This window comes from Carlito syrichta, unplaced genomic scaffold (assembly GCF_000164805.1).
Source record: "Carlito syrichta isolate Samal-C Ts95f unplaced genomic scaffold, Tarsius_syrichta-2.0.1 Scaffold309784, whole genome shotgun sequence".
Lineage (NCBI taxonomy): Eukaryota > Metazoa > Chordata > Mammalia > Primates > Tarsiidae > Carlito > Carlito syrichta.
Genome location: NW_007253880.1, coordinates 1,072,152 through 1,086,275, shown reverse-complemented (window position 1 = coordinate 1,086,275; position 14,124 = coordinate 1,072,152). Strand labels below are relative to the sequence as shown.

General features: G+C 43.9%; 1 protein-coding gene across 4 annotated transcripts in view; it reads right to left on the bottom strand.

Annotated features, from left to right (window-relative positions):
* Positions 1–14,124, bottom strand: part of TBC1D1 (TBC1 domain family member 1) — a 246,921-nt gene that overhangs the window by 124,693 nt on the left and 108,104 nt on the right. For 2 of the 4 annotated variants that reach the window (XM_021717489.1, XM_021717491.1), the window contains exons 2-3: positions 5,472–5,987; positions 393–482 (exon numbers count right to left, since the gene is read on the bottom strand). In XM_021717489.1, the coding sequence (XP_021573164.1) occupies positions 393–482; positions 5,472–5,987 (606 nt within the window). The remainder of the gene's footprint in view (positions 1–392; positions 483–5,471; positions 5,988–14,124) is intronic. The other 2 variants (XM_021717490.1, XM_021717492.1) reach the window with 2 other exon arrangements.

Below are 14,124 nucleotides of genomic sequence, written 5' to 3'. Positions count from 1 at the left end.
ATGAATTTTTGTAAAGTAGAAATCCATATCTAATAAACAGATCTATTTGGATGACTGTGTTAATACACACACGTGTAACGTGCCCATGGACACACATATATGCCCCTGGAAATCGTGACTGGAGAACATTCCTACCAATGAGAAAAAAGAAAAGTAGGTCTCTTTTATTCATTAGGCTATTGCTGCTAAGAAAAGATTCTTAATTTCAAAATTGCATTTATAATTTGCCTTCATATACCAAAACAAAGAAAAAAACCACAAAATTAAAGTCAAGTACAGAACTTAGAAAACATACACCTTGCAAGCTTTAGTGCTTCTGCTATATGGCACATATTAGAGGAATTCGTTTAAAAATTCAGTTGCAATTGAACCAGTAAGCCATCCCCATTTACCTGAGAACAAAAGGATATCTCCTTAAAATTTTTCTCCAATGCTATTTTTTTGGTGTCAGGACTGATGAGGTAAACTTCAGACTGACCAATCTTAAAAGACAAAAACATTTTCATGAAAGTTGAAATCAAATGTATCGTACAAAGTTTCTCACTTGACGATGTATGAGAATAAAGAATAAAAGGACAAGCTCCTATACAATTCTGACTGTATCATCGTAGGAAATCACTTCAAAAGTTCTAATGTGTCCTACAGACTTCAGGGCGAACAGGATGCCTGCTGGTGCACTTGCCTAGGCAAGACAGCAGTCTTCTTTGAGATGAAAGGACCAAACACCCACAAGTTAGCAAAAGGCCTCATGTCCCACATCCCCCCACAAAAGGAAATGAGTAGTCTATATCAGTGAATCTTCTAGAAAACAGAAGCTTTTCTTTTCAAATTTCTAATGATTATTTTTACTAATGATCATTTCCTACCGACAAATCTTTTTAAATTATTGTGACTCAACTATGTGTGGAGAACATATTAACTTAGGTGTTCACACACACTACTTACCTGACTTTTTCAAGTTAGAGCATAAGCATAAATTAACATTGCCTTGCTGACTTGAGATATGCTAAGGGATATTTGTTATAGGAGTACCGTGTTGCGATACCCACACTGCTAAGTGTGCTCGTGTTCCTGTGGACAGCAGAGGCTGCCTCCTGGACTCCAAGCCTCCAGAGTGCTAAGCTTTGTGGGTTTCTGCGTGTGTCATTTCTACAGCTTTAGTTTTTCTTTGGGATCAAGAAGTCAGTGGTCACATCCTGATGCTGCCACTGTAACTCACAGTACTATCTCCTCCTCTAAACTCTTTATACTTTGATGTGGAGTACAAATTAGGTATACTTAGTACTCTAGTAGCTTATAAGAAACTAGAGTACAAGTCAAGAGAAATTTTACCAACTGTTCTGCCCATCAAAACTGAACTGGATCAAAAACTGTGGGACTTATACACAATGGAATATTAAGCAAGCATAAAGAAGAACAAAATTTTGGACTCTGCAGCAACTTGGACGAATTTGAAGTCTATCATACTCAGTTAACTGTCACGGAAACAAAGAACTGAGCACCACATGTTCTCACTCATAAAGTGGACCCTGAACACCTATCTTAATACTACAAAAAGGGATTGGCAAGTCGCTGGGGGAGGGAGGACATGACATATAACATCAATAAGGATGCCTGATCCTAATCCAGGTGAAGTGAGGGCCAATGAGAGGCCCAAACTTCACCTATATGTAGACCACATATGTACCCAATCCTAACTTGTACTTCACATTGTTAGAATGAAATATATATTTTCTTAAGTGTAATTATACTCTCAATGGGTAGATGAGTGAGCCAAGAAACATGCCTCTTGTATAAGGCATGTACTTTGTACTCAGGATAGTTTCTGCACACAACTTCTGAACTGTATTCCAGCCAGGGAAGATTGAGAGGTGGCCTTTTACCCTTCTCCTTCTGGAGACCAAGGATGGTCTTCCCAGAACTAATTCACTTTTAACATGCGACATCTCTTGGAATGAGCCCAGTCCCTGAGTGTCTCTCTAGAGTAGGAACCAACACAGCAACCACCTTACTTGCAAACAGTGAATGAACAATCACCCTGAGTATGTTTAGTCTCATTAAGAGGGCAATGTCTTTATCCCCGACAATTAAGTTTGCCAACTCATCCTAGAAAAAGTGCTACATATCTCATTGCTGAATATAACTCACTGCTGAATACCACCCTCCAAGTACGCTCCCTGGGGAGCTACGCACCGACACCAGCACCCAGTCCACCGTCAAAGTCATTCTGCAACTCTTTTTCTGGAATGGCCATCAGAGCAGTTGTCATATTACCCTTGATGTCCTGAATGTCATCCAATGTCTTCCTTTCAATATTTCCTTTATCTTCAGGTAAAGAAAAAAGTCACTGGGGGGCCACATCAGGTGAGTAGGGAGGGTGTTCCCATACAGTTATTTGTACAGTGCTGCCAACCTAAACGCCCGGTGGCAGGTTCGCGAACTTAATTGTCACAACTCAACAAATAACAATAACAGCTCTGATGGCCATTCCAGAAAAAAGAGTTCTAAAATTACTTTGATGGGTGGACTAGGCACTGACATTGGTGTATAACTTCCCAAGTGGAGTACTTCAAAGGTGATGGTAGTGATATTCAGCAGTGAGCTATGTAGCACTTTTTCTAGGAAGGTTCATGAACCCAATTGTCAGACCTTGTACAGAATGAAGATAAACCCTGCTGATTTTTAAATGAACGTCTGATAATCTCATGGTTGAGATGCTCCACGGCATCATTCTTTGGTTGTGGCTGGGCTGTCAAGGGCAAATCAGAAGCTAGAAGCGGGCAGGGCCCCTGTGACCCCTCTTTTTCCCCATCACAGCCAGCCAATCATGTGTTCCACCAGCTAGACCTCCGGTGTGCCTATCCCCTCTGTCTTTCACTGTAAGCCCCACCCTTTCCCACCTAGACTATTACAAAGGCTTCTTCACCCTCTTCCCGACCCACTCTTTCTTCCCCCAAGCACATGCTCTCTCTGTATTCAAAGACACCGCACACTGGGTTTTAAACCTTGCAGTGACTGCTGCTGCTTTCAGTATTTAAAAAAAAAAAAAAAAAAGAAAGCCAGGCTCGGTAGCTCAGCCTGTAATTCCGCGCCTTTGGGAGGCTGAGATGAGTGGATTGCCTGAGCCCGCAGGTTCGAGACCCGCCTGGGCAGCGAGACTTCATCTCTACAATAAATCAAAAAATCAGCCGGGCGTGGTAGCGCATGCCTGTAATTCCGGCTACTTGGAAGGCTGAGGCGGAAGGATCGCCGGAGCCCAGCAGGTCGAGGCTGCGGTGGCCGGGATCGGCCACTGCACTCCAGTCTGGGTGACAGAGTGAGACTCCAACTCAAAAAAAAAACCAAAACCCTGAGCATGACCCAAGAGGTTGTGCCTGACAAAGCCCGAGCCCCACCCCTACCCACCATCCCTCCTCACGTTCGGTGCGTTCACCCGGTCTTCCTGCTCACCAACGCCAGTGGGCACCTGCCACACGCCAGGCTGTGCTCTAGGCACAAGTGACAGTGGCACAGGACAGACAGATGAAGATCCCTGCCCTCGGGAAGCCTACCGCCCGGGGGGCATGTGGGACACACAGATCTTTGTGTTTATAATTGTGTCTGGTGGGGAAAGTGCTATGGAGAAAAATGAGGCCAAGACAGAGGCTGAAAGGCTACTGTTGGCCTCACTGACAAGGTTGTTCCTCCATATCACGTGAACATCTCAGCAGAGACCTGAGTGGGGTGAGGAAGAGAGGCCCGTGACCACTGGGAGAGCCAGAGCACACAGGCTTTGGCTCCCAGGCTCCAGGCTCTCCCTCCCTTGGGGCCTTCTAGACTGCTGTTCCCAGAGGCCAGGAGACTCTCCTGCAGGGCCACACTGAAACCTTCACTTGGAAAAAATTGCTTTCTCAGAGAAGCCATTCCTGACTCCCCAGGAAAATGCTCTCCCAGCGCCCCCTCATCCTCTGCAGCACAAGTCACAACTGTCATGAGATGATCACTCGTGCCATCAGCAGCTGGTCTCTCTCACTGGAATCTAAATTCCACCAGGGCAGAGGCCACACCTGTCTTGTTCATGGCTGCATTTCCAGCAGGCTGCAAGGGACCTTGTGCACAGCAGTCACACCATAAGTACTTGTAAATGATGCACAGAGCAGCTTTCCCAAGGATACCAAGTGAGTGTCAAAACAAACAAGTCCAGGCATGGTGGCTCAGGCTTGCAATCCCAGCACTTTGGGGAGGCCAAGGAGGGAGGATGACTTGAGTCCAGGAGTTCAAGACCTGCCTGGGCAACACAGCGAGACCTCATAAAAAAAAAATTAGCTGAGCAAGATGGCATGCATCTGTAGTCCCAGCTACGAGGGAGGCTGAGACAGAAGGATTGCCTGAACCCAGAAAGTTGAGGCTGTGATGAGCCATGATTGTGTCACTGCACTCTAACCTGGACAACAGAGTGAGACCGCAACACGAAAAAATGAAAAATAGAGATCACAAATTAAAGCACAAATCTAACTGATATAGCATTCTGTTCAGTGTACTGGGTCCACGACGAAGAGGAAAAAAGCAGCCCTGCTTGCCCTCTGCACATGACCTTAACTGTAAACTGTAAACCAGCATTTACTCACATGGCCTTAACCTGGATAGGGGGTTTCCCTATCCTTGGCCATCTCACTGTCCTGAGCTAGGCACAAAAACGAGATACTGCATTTACGGCAATTTGGTTCTCTATAAAATGTTAGTCTGCGTTAAACCAAAGACAGGATCAAGGAGAAACCAATTCCCTCCACAACCAGAAACCAGCTCACTGCTAGGACAGCTCCCAGTGTCATCAGCTCAGACCCAGGGGACACCCCCCAGGGAGGGCAGACCCATCCAGAAGCACCCAGGCCAGCCCAGAACCGGGGACAGCTTCCCTCTCCTGTCCTCTTATGGCACTGGGTGCACTGTCCATTTGACAAATTATTTTTAGAAAAAAGCATGAAATTGGCTAAAGTGATATTTCAGTTTAGGTATAAATTTCAAATATAATGTCATTTAAGAAGCCAGTTATCCTGACTAGCAAGAGTATGTGTTTTATAAATGAAAAGAGTAAAGAGAATATTTTCCAACTAACAGATTTCGTTGAAATACATTACTTGAAATTCATATACTTAAAAAAAAATCTCTCTTTGGGCCTCTTACATATTTTAACTGTTATTTTCCACATTGGAAAGGTGACCTTACAGTCACACAGGACAGAAGGGAGATAAAAATGACCCATGAATAAGCGAGGGATTCTCTTTATGCCCTCTTCGCCAACTCCCCATGATGGTAAGGGTTTATGGCTAAAGTGAGAACATTCTCCTATGAAAAAATTATTCAGCATAAAAATATATGGATGCACACACAAATCCAAAAGCAATATACGAAGAATCTTCGCTCAGTGAGGCAGATTTTGTTTTGCCCACGATCACAGGCTGGGACTAGCAGGAGGCTGGATAATATTTTACCGTGAAGAGCATAGTTCGATTTTCCTCGATGTCCGTGGGCTGCACAATATTGTGTCCGCTAATGAGGTGGTTCTCAATGTCTTTTTCCTCAAAGGAGCTGAAAAGGCTGCTGCTTCGGAGGCCTCCATCCTGGAACTCCTTCCTGAAGGCCAGCGAGCGCAGGCCCGGCTGGGAGGAGGACTTACGCATGGGCCTGCGCCCAGGCTCTGCACCGCCTGAGGGTGGCCGGGCCTGAAACTGACCCGGGCAGGCCAGTCCCTGGGTGCGGCGGGGGCTCCCGGGGCTCCGGGCAGGCAAGTCCGCCTCTGCTTTCCTGCTACAACTGACATGGTTGAACTGCTCGATGCACTCGTCGATCAGGGCTGGCGGGGCCTTCTTGTGTGCCACCGTCACTCGGCCGCAGAAGAGCACCTCGAACTTCTTGGCGAACGTGTCGTCAAACTCCGAGGGGCAGTGCAGCTCCTCCTGGCGGGCGATCTTCCCGGCCTGGCGGATGGAGCTGATGATCTCAGGCACCTGGGGGAAAGGGAGGGGGGTCGTTAGGAGCTGGCAGTGGTGGATACCATCTGCGGGCACACAGGGGGTGAATGCACTGTGCTCTCTCCACAAGGCTATTCCATCACAGGAGCACTGGAGGAGGAGCCCACGGAGGTGGGATGGCGAATGCCTTCCCATGGGAGGAAAATACACAGCTTCCACAGAAGAGAAAGGAGGCAGTATTGATTAAGCACCTCTTATGTGCCAAGGGCTGTGCAAGAGGATTGACACACCCAAGATACCCTGCAAAGTTAAGTAACCTGCCCAAAGACACACAGCAGTAGGTCTGGGATTCAAACCCAGGCTGGTTCCACTCCAAAGCCAAAGAGGTCTGTCTCCTTCCAAAGAGGTCTGTTGCCTCTCCAAGAAATCTGTCACCTCCCAAAGAGATCTGTTTCCAGCATAGCTCACCAAAACATGTTTCATTTCTTCTAGATATCGTGGCAGTGTACTTTGGAAAGTTCTCCTCAATACATGGTAAGATGAACAGGACAAGGAAGGGCTCAGAAATTATGTTAGAAAATATATACTCGGCCGGGCTTGGTGGCTCAGCCTGTAATCCCAGCACTTTGGGAGGCCGAGGCGAGTGGATTGCCTGAGTCTGCGGGTTCAAGACTCACACGGGCAATTTGGCGAGACCCCCCCGTCTCTACAATAAATCAAAAAAAAGAAAAATTAGCCAGGTGTGGTAGCACACACCTGTAGTTTTGGCTACTTGGAAGGCTGAGGCGGAAGGATCTCCAGAGCCCAGCAGGTCGAGGCTGCGGTGGCCAGGAGTATGCCACTGCACTCCAGTCTGGGTGACAGAGTGAGACTCCAGCTCAAAAAAAGAAAATACATACTCAAATCCCAGTATCATTACATTCTTCAATAACAGGTTATCATTCAGTCTTATGTGCCCTAACAGCTGAATAGTGACTAGCACGGTGACAGAGCTAGGAGGTTTTCATCAAGGAGCAAGCAAGCCGTGACTAACATCATTGTCACAGCAGCACACAGGGGCTTCTTCACACGGAGACTATAAAGCTTTTGGCTTCTAATGTGAAAATCATGATTAAAAGAATGCACTAAAAGGTCACCTGCTATGGAGTCATCCCTACAACACCGTCTCATCATTAACTTCTGATGAGATTTCCCAAGCAGCATCAGACACAAAGATGAATCCACACTGCGGTGAGTAAACAGCTGTGCCATTGCTCACATTACTCACATAACGGCAGCTACTGTGCTAAGTTTAATATCTGCGCCCAGGCATGAATTTAAACAAGACAGGCATGGATCCAATCTTCAAAAGGAAGGGCCTAGTTTTTGTTGTGAGCTAACACCTAAACCCATTTTTTTTCATTTTTCTGTGTACGGAAAATTCAATTTAAGTCCCAGTACCTACAGGCCCAATGTCTTTTTAGCAGCTTATAGAAAAGAAAAGAAAAAAAAACCCCACAATCACATTTCTAATTCAGGTCAAAAATCAAAGTGTACAGTAAAGAAGGTGGTCTTAGATTTTTAAAGAATGCCTGTGTCTGTGTTCATGACGTATATCCTGAAGATCCAATGACTCAAACCATTTTTTTCTGTGATTTTATATTAAGCACAATTTAAAGATCTCTCTGCCATAAAATAGGATATGTCCCTTCAAGGTATTTTAATCTTACAGAGGGTCAAAAGATCTTCAAGGATATTTTGTATTTTAAAAAATTGATTCCTGAAGCCTAAGACCTAAATGACATTTTAAAAGCCAAAATTCCAACAGAAAGCAAGCATCTATATGCACTGGGCGTTTGCTCACTATACTGTCAAATACTTATGCGTCATGCACAGGTCTCAAAATTACTAATCAATAAAAAAGAAGACAGGACAGAGACAAGAAAAAGTAGGAAGTCTAGGTTTCGCTCACACGTTTGCCAATGATTCACTATAGGACTCTGGCAAAAATAGCCAGTTTCTCTTCAAAAAAGGGATGATAAGTTTTTTCCAGGGAAAAGTGATTTCTGTAAGGTAAAGAATAATATATTTTTCAAATAAAAATATCCAATTTATGCACGTAAAGAGCCTTACCACTCTTCTGAGCAAGTATAATATTGCTTCATCAAGTCACGTGAATCTTTCCAATTACTAATCCTACTCTCTGAACAGAAATTTCAAAGCTTATTTATTTAGTCCTTTGAGGCTTGTTAAAATACCCAATGTCCCTACATGCTGTGTCTTCCATAGCATCTGAAGGGACCAGTGGTGGCTTTCATTACCTATCAGAGGGGAGAGAATATGTATGAAGCCATGTGACCATCTGGTGACTCAGTGGTAAATGACACAAACAAAAATAAGACAGAAAATAGAGCCTTGGATGTTCCCTGGATTCCCAGGGTCAGAAGCTGAGGAGTACACTGTACCTCGGTCAGGGCTGAGGCTGTGGTCATTCTTCCAGGCACCAATGTCTCCGATACTTTAATCAGAATTATAAAGAGACGCGCTTTAAAGACTAAAGTCTCTCTTCTCCTGGTGAGTCCTACTGTTCAGGCATAACTCAGCTCCTGGGTTACCATCGTCAGGGTAAGGTGCATCCTGCCATGCAGAAACACTAAGAAGTTGTAATATGGATATAAAGGGGATAATTGGGGTATAAGAACAAAAATCAGCCAGGTACAGTGGCTCATGCCTGTAATCCCAGCACTCTGGGAAGCCATAAGTGGTAGGATCGCTTGAGCCTAGGAGTACAAGACCAGCCTGGGCAACATATTGAGACCTCATCTCTACCAAAAAAAAAAAATCAAAAAATTAGCCAGGCACAGTAGCACACACCAGTAGTTAGTCCAAGCTACTAGGGGGGCTGAGGTAGAAGGATTGCCTGAGCCCAGGAGTTTAAGGCTGCAGTGAGCAGTGATCATGCCATGGCCCTCTAGCCTGGGCAATAATAGTGAGACCCTGAGGAAAAAAAAAAGAGAGAGAGAGAAAGAGAGAGAGATTCTAGAAGACTTGGTAGTGGCCTGGAAGGAGTTTGTGGGCACTGAAGACCACGCATGGTGCCCAGAGAGCTGGCCTAGCTTCTGCATAGATGAGCTCACAAGGAACGTACAGAGAAGGGACAGGTTTGGGAACACAGTGCATGAATTCTGCTTCTTGAACGTTGAGGAGGACAAGGAGGACTTGAAAGGAAGGTCTCTAGTGGGCAGCTGGGCACATGGCCTGCGGGCTGAGATATCAACAGCTCACATACCGGAGGGAAAGCAGAGGAAGGAGACAGAGATGGGCCCTGGGGTACCCCAACATTTCAGGTGCAGGGAAACTGAGAAATTATAGGCAGAGAAGAGGGGAGAAAGCTAGGACAAGGTTAGAGACACCAGGGAAGGGAGGACTCCATCTTCAAGAAAGGCAAAGTCGGCGACTCAGAACAGGATAAGGGTCGAGACAGCCAGCTAAGCCATCAGCTTAGGCAGATATGTAAAAATAAGCAGAGGGATGCTGATATTAACCCCCAAATAAACATGCCTAACTGCAAAATGTCTTAGGATGAAACTTCATCTAGTCTATAAGGACATATACTTCAAATGAACAGTCTTTACTGAAAAAACACAGACCCTTTTAGGGCAAACACACCGAGGCCAGTGGAGTTTATTTCCACTGATAATCTGGGTACTTTTCGTGAAACACACTTTTTAGTTCAGTCAGAGCAATAATACCTACGTCACTTCTGTCTGCAGATAAAGTAAATCAAAACCAACTACAGCACAAACAAGAATCCAAAAAGTATTTTATGGAGATACACTCAACAAGGATTTGGTTTTAACTCCTTTCACACTGAGAATCACAACAAAAATGTTATAATTCAAATCAATCACCAACAATTAATAAAGAAACAGGCCCTATTTAGATCTACAAAAATTTACTGAACTTCTCATCTGCCAACCTACTTGAGTTTCTACTAAAGCTCAATTTTGGAAGTAAATCTCACTTCGATCACAACCAAAACAATTTTCTTTATAATTCACATACTAACAAACTCACAGGAAAGTCTGAAGTTTCTGGAACACAATTCAGTGAATATTGTTCTATAAGTAGCCAGAAAATGACACTCCAAGAGAATTAGAAATATTCACTTCTGAATAAAATCCTTACTTAAACATTTGGGTCAACTTTCTTCTTAGGATTTAGGGATTATAAAGGATTATAAACATACTGCAAGTGTAATTTTATTCACAAGGATTTGGGAAAGAGCTCCTGAAACAATATTTAGAATGAAAAGTCATTTCACTTTCTATGTCCAGTTTTCTTTTTCTGTCAGCTAGTAACAAATGAATATTAAATAAAGCTGAAGCAGTATGTATTTTTTGTTATATAACAATATTCTAAAACTTCAAAAATATGGCAAGACACATTCTGCTTTGTTATTTGGATGAAGTGTTTTCTCAGTACAAGAAGTTGAAAAAAGTACTTTAAGCAAAAGAAATCTATTCTGCATAATTATTTTCAGAAGTAACAGATTTGTGGTTTGTTTTTAATTGATGAGTGGGTATTTGCATTTGTTTATCATAAGGTAAAAACAGGGGGTTGAAAACTAAATTAAACCAAGTACATTCTCACTCTATCTTATATGCCTTGAATTTCACACAAAACATTTGAGAAAATAGTGCCTACTCTTTGAATCATTTAAAGAGGAAAAACCATCTGGAACTATCTAGATGAGACACGTGAACACTCATATTATGTACCAGCTCAGCCTGGCAGGACCAGGTTCAACAGCCAAGATTTGAATCACCTCCTGCAATTGAAAGAGACATGATTCCCCTGATTTTAGGGGGCTCACAAGTCTAGGAAGAAAAGGACACGACAAAATACCCAATTTCCAACATAAGGTGACAGGGGACATAACACACACATGGGCAAAGTCACTGCAGGCTGGTCCTATGCAGAGGTTGTCTTGTCTGTCTCTCTGTCAGGGCTTCGCGCAGTGAACAAATGTCTCCACTCCCCTTTGTGCTTATAATTAACCACAGGTCAGATTAATATGCTACATCTTCCCAAAGAGAGTTCAGGCAAGCTCGTTAGTCGGCTGAGGAAGCATCTGGGTATAGACGAAACAATGACTGGTTGTCCCTGACACAGGACCCCTCCTTCATCTCCTCCGCCTTATCTTCTGTCTTTGCACCTTGATCTTTCAAACACATGTAAAATAGACATAGTACTATTCAGTTTCCCTAGTTCCCAAATGGCAGATTGGATAGGTTCATAGAAGCTTTTAAATTCCATGGAAATTGTTTATGCAAACACAAAACCCAGCACTATACTCCAAAATAATGATTTGAATTGGAGACCAGCCTGGGCACCACAGCAAAACCTCCATGTCTACAAAAAATGTTAAAAATAGTCATAAATAAAAAACAAAACAATGGTTTGAAAGGTTCACTACAATCTTCTGACTCACCAACAACTTTCTATAAATGTTTAAATCTATGATACTACATAAGAAGTAACTGAATGGCTGTAGGAAGTAACAAAGGAGGGTGGGCAGGAAGTAAGAAAGAAAAGGGAACAGTAGAAGATGAAGGTATAAGGATATGAAATTATTTTGTAGATTTTCTAAAGCAATTTTTGCAAGTCCGAAGTTGGCTGGCAAGCATAATACTGACAGAATTATGAACTCACTCAGTGTTCAATCTGGATGAGACATAAGGCCTCAGAGTCCAAGCCCTTTGTTTAATGCACATTGTCTTGATTCAAATGTGGCTGCACATCAGCGTGGCCAGGATTTTTCAGTCCTGACTTCTAGCTTCACCCATCTAAGTGAAGCAGCCTGTTTGGAGGTAGGCCCTGGCAGTTGATGGGCAGATGGGGGGGCCAGAAGCTGGCTTCATCACCTGTCCTTTGTCACATCCCAAGGAAATTCATAGGGAGGACTCCTGTGCATATTGTAACACAGCACCATCCTACTCAAAACTACAGGATGTTCTCAAAATACAAATGAGTTCCATTTCAAAAGAGCATTTTTAAGTCCAATTCGCTTTAAGTCCAACAAAGTTCACCTAGGTACCCAACTAATACAACACTATATAGTACTGTATGTATTTAACAGGCTACGCTTACACATGGTGGAGAGAAATGATACATACAAAAAACACAGATGTGTATCGTTAAAGTTTGTAACTTGAAGGTTCATATGCAGGGGACTTACTGTATGTGATTACTGAGGCCATTGGCAAACTGTGAACAGCATGAAAGCAATCAAATTGCACAGACCCCTACCAGGCTTACAGAAGAAATGAACAAACTGATGAAGACAAAAAAATACTGAATCTGTCTAGATAGAGGGAATAAAGCAGTACACAAGTGACTAAAGAAGGTGGAATGCCAAGTGCTTAACCAGGAAGGTTAAGAGGACAGAGAAACACAAAATCCCAGGACTGTGTGCATTTCATGCTCATGGCCACCGCAGCCTCAACCTGCTGGGCTCAGGTGATCCTTCTGTCTCAGCGTTTCAAGTAGCTGGAACCATGGGCATGCATCACCACACCTGGCTAATTTTTTTATTATGAAAGCAAATAGGATGCCTTAAACAGTTTCCAAACTCTGCCCTTATTCATTTATTTATTTTTTGAGTAGGAGTCTCACTCTGTCACCCAGGCTGGGGTGCAGTGTCATGCTCACAACCACCGCAGCTTCGACCTGCTGGGCTCAGGTGATCCTTCCACCTCAGCCTTCCAAGTAGCTGGAACCATGGGCATGCACCACCATGTTCAGTTAAGTTTTTTATTTATTGTAGCAATGAGGTCTCGCCAAGTTGCCCAGGCTGGTCCTGAACCCCTGGATTCAGGCAATCCTCTCACCTCTACCTCCCAAAGTGCTGGGATTACAGGCATGAGCCACTGCACCCAGCTAACTCTGTCCTTCTTAAAATAAAGCCAGTCACCAAAGCCCCCAGGGAGTTCAGAGTGACTCCATTTTTCCCCTATAAAAAAAGGAATTTAATTCTTAGTGATCTATCACAGAAACAAAGAACCGAATACCACATTTCTCACTCATAAGTGGGACCTGAACATTAATCACAATAGCACAAGGGAAAGATCAGCCCTTGTGGGATACTGCCGGGGGCAAGGAGAGCACGTAACAACACAAAAGGTACCTGGTCCTAAACCAGGGGAAGTGAGGACCAGTTGGATGCCCAAACTTTACCTGCACATATATTACCATATATACCTAATCCTGACTTTGTACCCCACATTTTTATGATAAAGTAAAAAGGGGGGGGAGATTTAATACAATTTTAGATCATATCAAAAAAATTTCACAACAAGAGCCAGAGTGGAATTCCTGTTTGAACGGCTGGTTTGCCCATGATTCCCATGCCCTGAGGACTCCCTGCTATATAAGATGAGAAAGGGCCATAACCACAATCAATACAAATGGACAAAGAAATTGGACCAGAAAACACAAGTAACTTGCAAAGTATCTACACACTGCCTTCCACCTGGGTCTAAGTGTACCACTCAGCAATAATTTTCCTTTTCCTGAAAGGTCATTTTCCTCCCCTGGCACCAGGTCCCACATCCACAGTGGGATTGTGTCACTCCTCAGTGACTGAGGCCGCCGGGGCACCATGTAGCCCTGCCCTCTCTCAGCTTCACATACATCCTTTATTTATAATACCTAGAAATAGAATCCATCTCAATGAAATACACAGGAAAAAAAAAAAAATCTGGGTTTTAGCCAGATTTCCAAGGGCAGGATTTCATTTCAGAGGTAAACGATAAGGCTTTCCTCCCTTAGAGGGCCTGAAGGAGAAAAGGCAAGCTCTCTGTACACAGCTCAGGCCACAGCAACAAGAAGCAAGGAGGTGGTCTCAGAACCCAGGTGGCTCGAACCCAGGCTGGGAAGTGCATGCCCAGACATCAGCATTTACTACCCAAGCCAAAGGCACTACCTAAGGTCTTATCTTCGAAGTCAAATCATAATCTGAATTCTCAGCAGAATGTGCAAGACCCGACAGCCAGCACCTCCCAGTCTCATTCTGAGTATAAATGAAATCAGCTTGTCAGAACCGCGGCATCTACTAGAAAAAGCAGGCTTTGCTCCTGCATGCTTCCCCTGCCTGTGCCTGGATTTTTTTTTTTGGGGGTTGGAGTCTCAC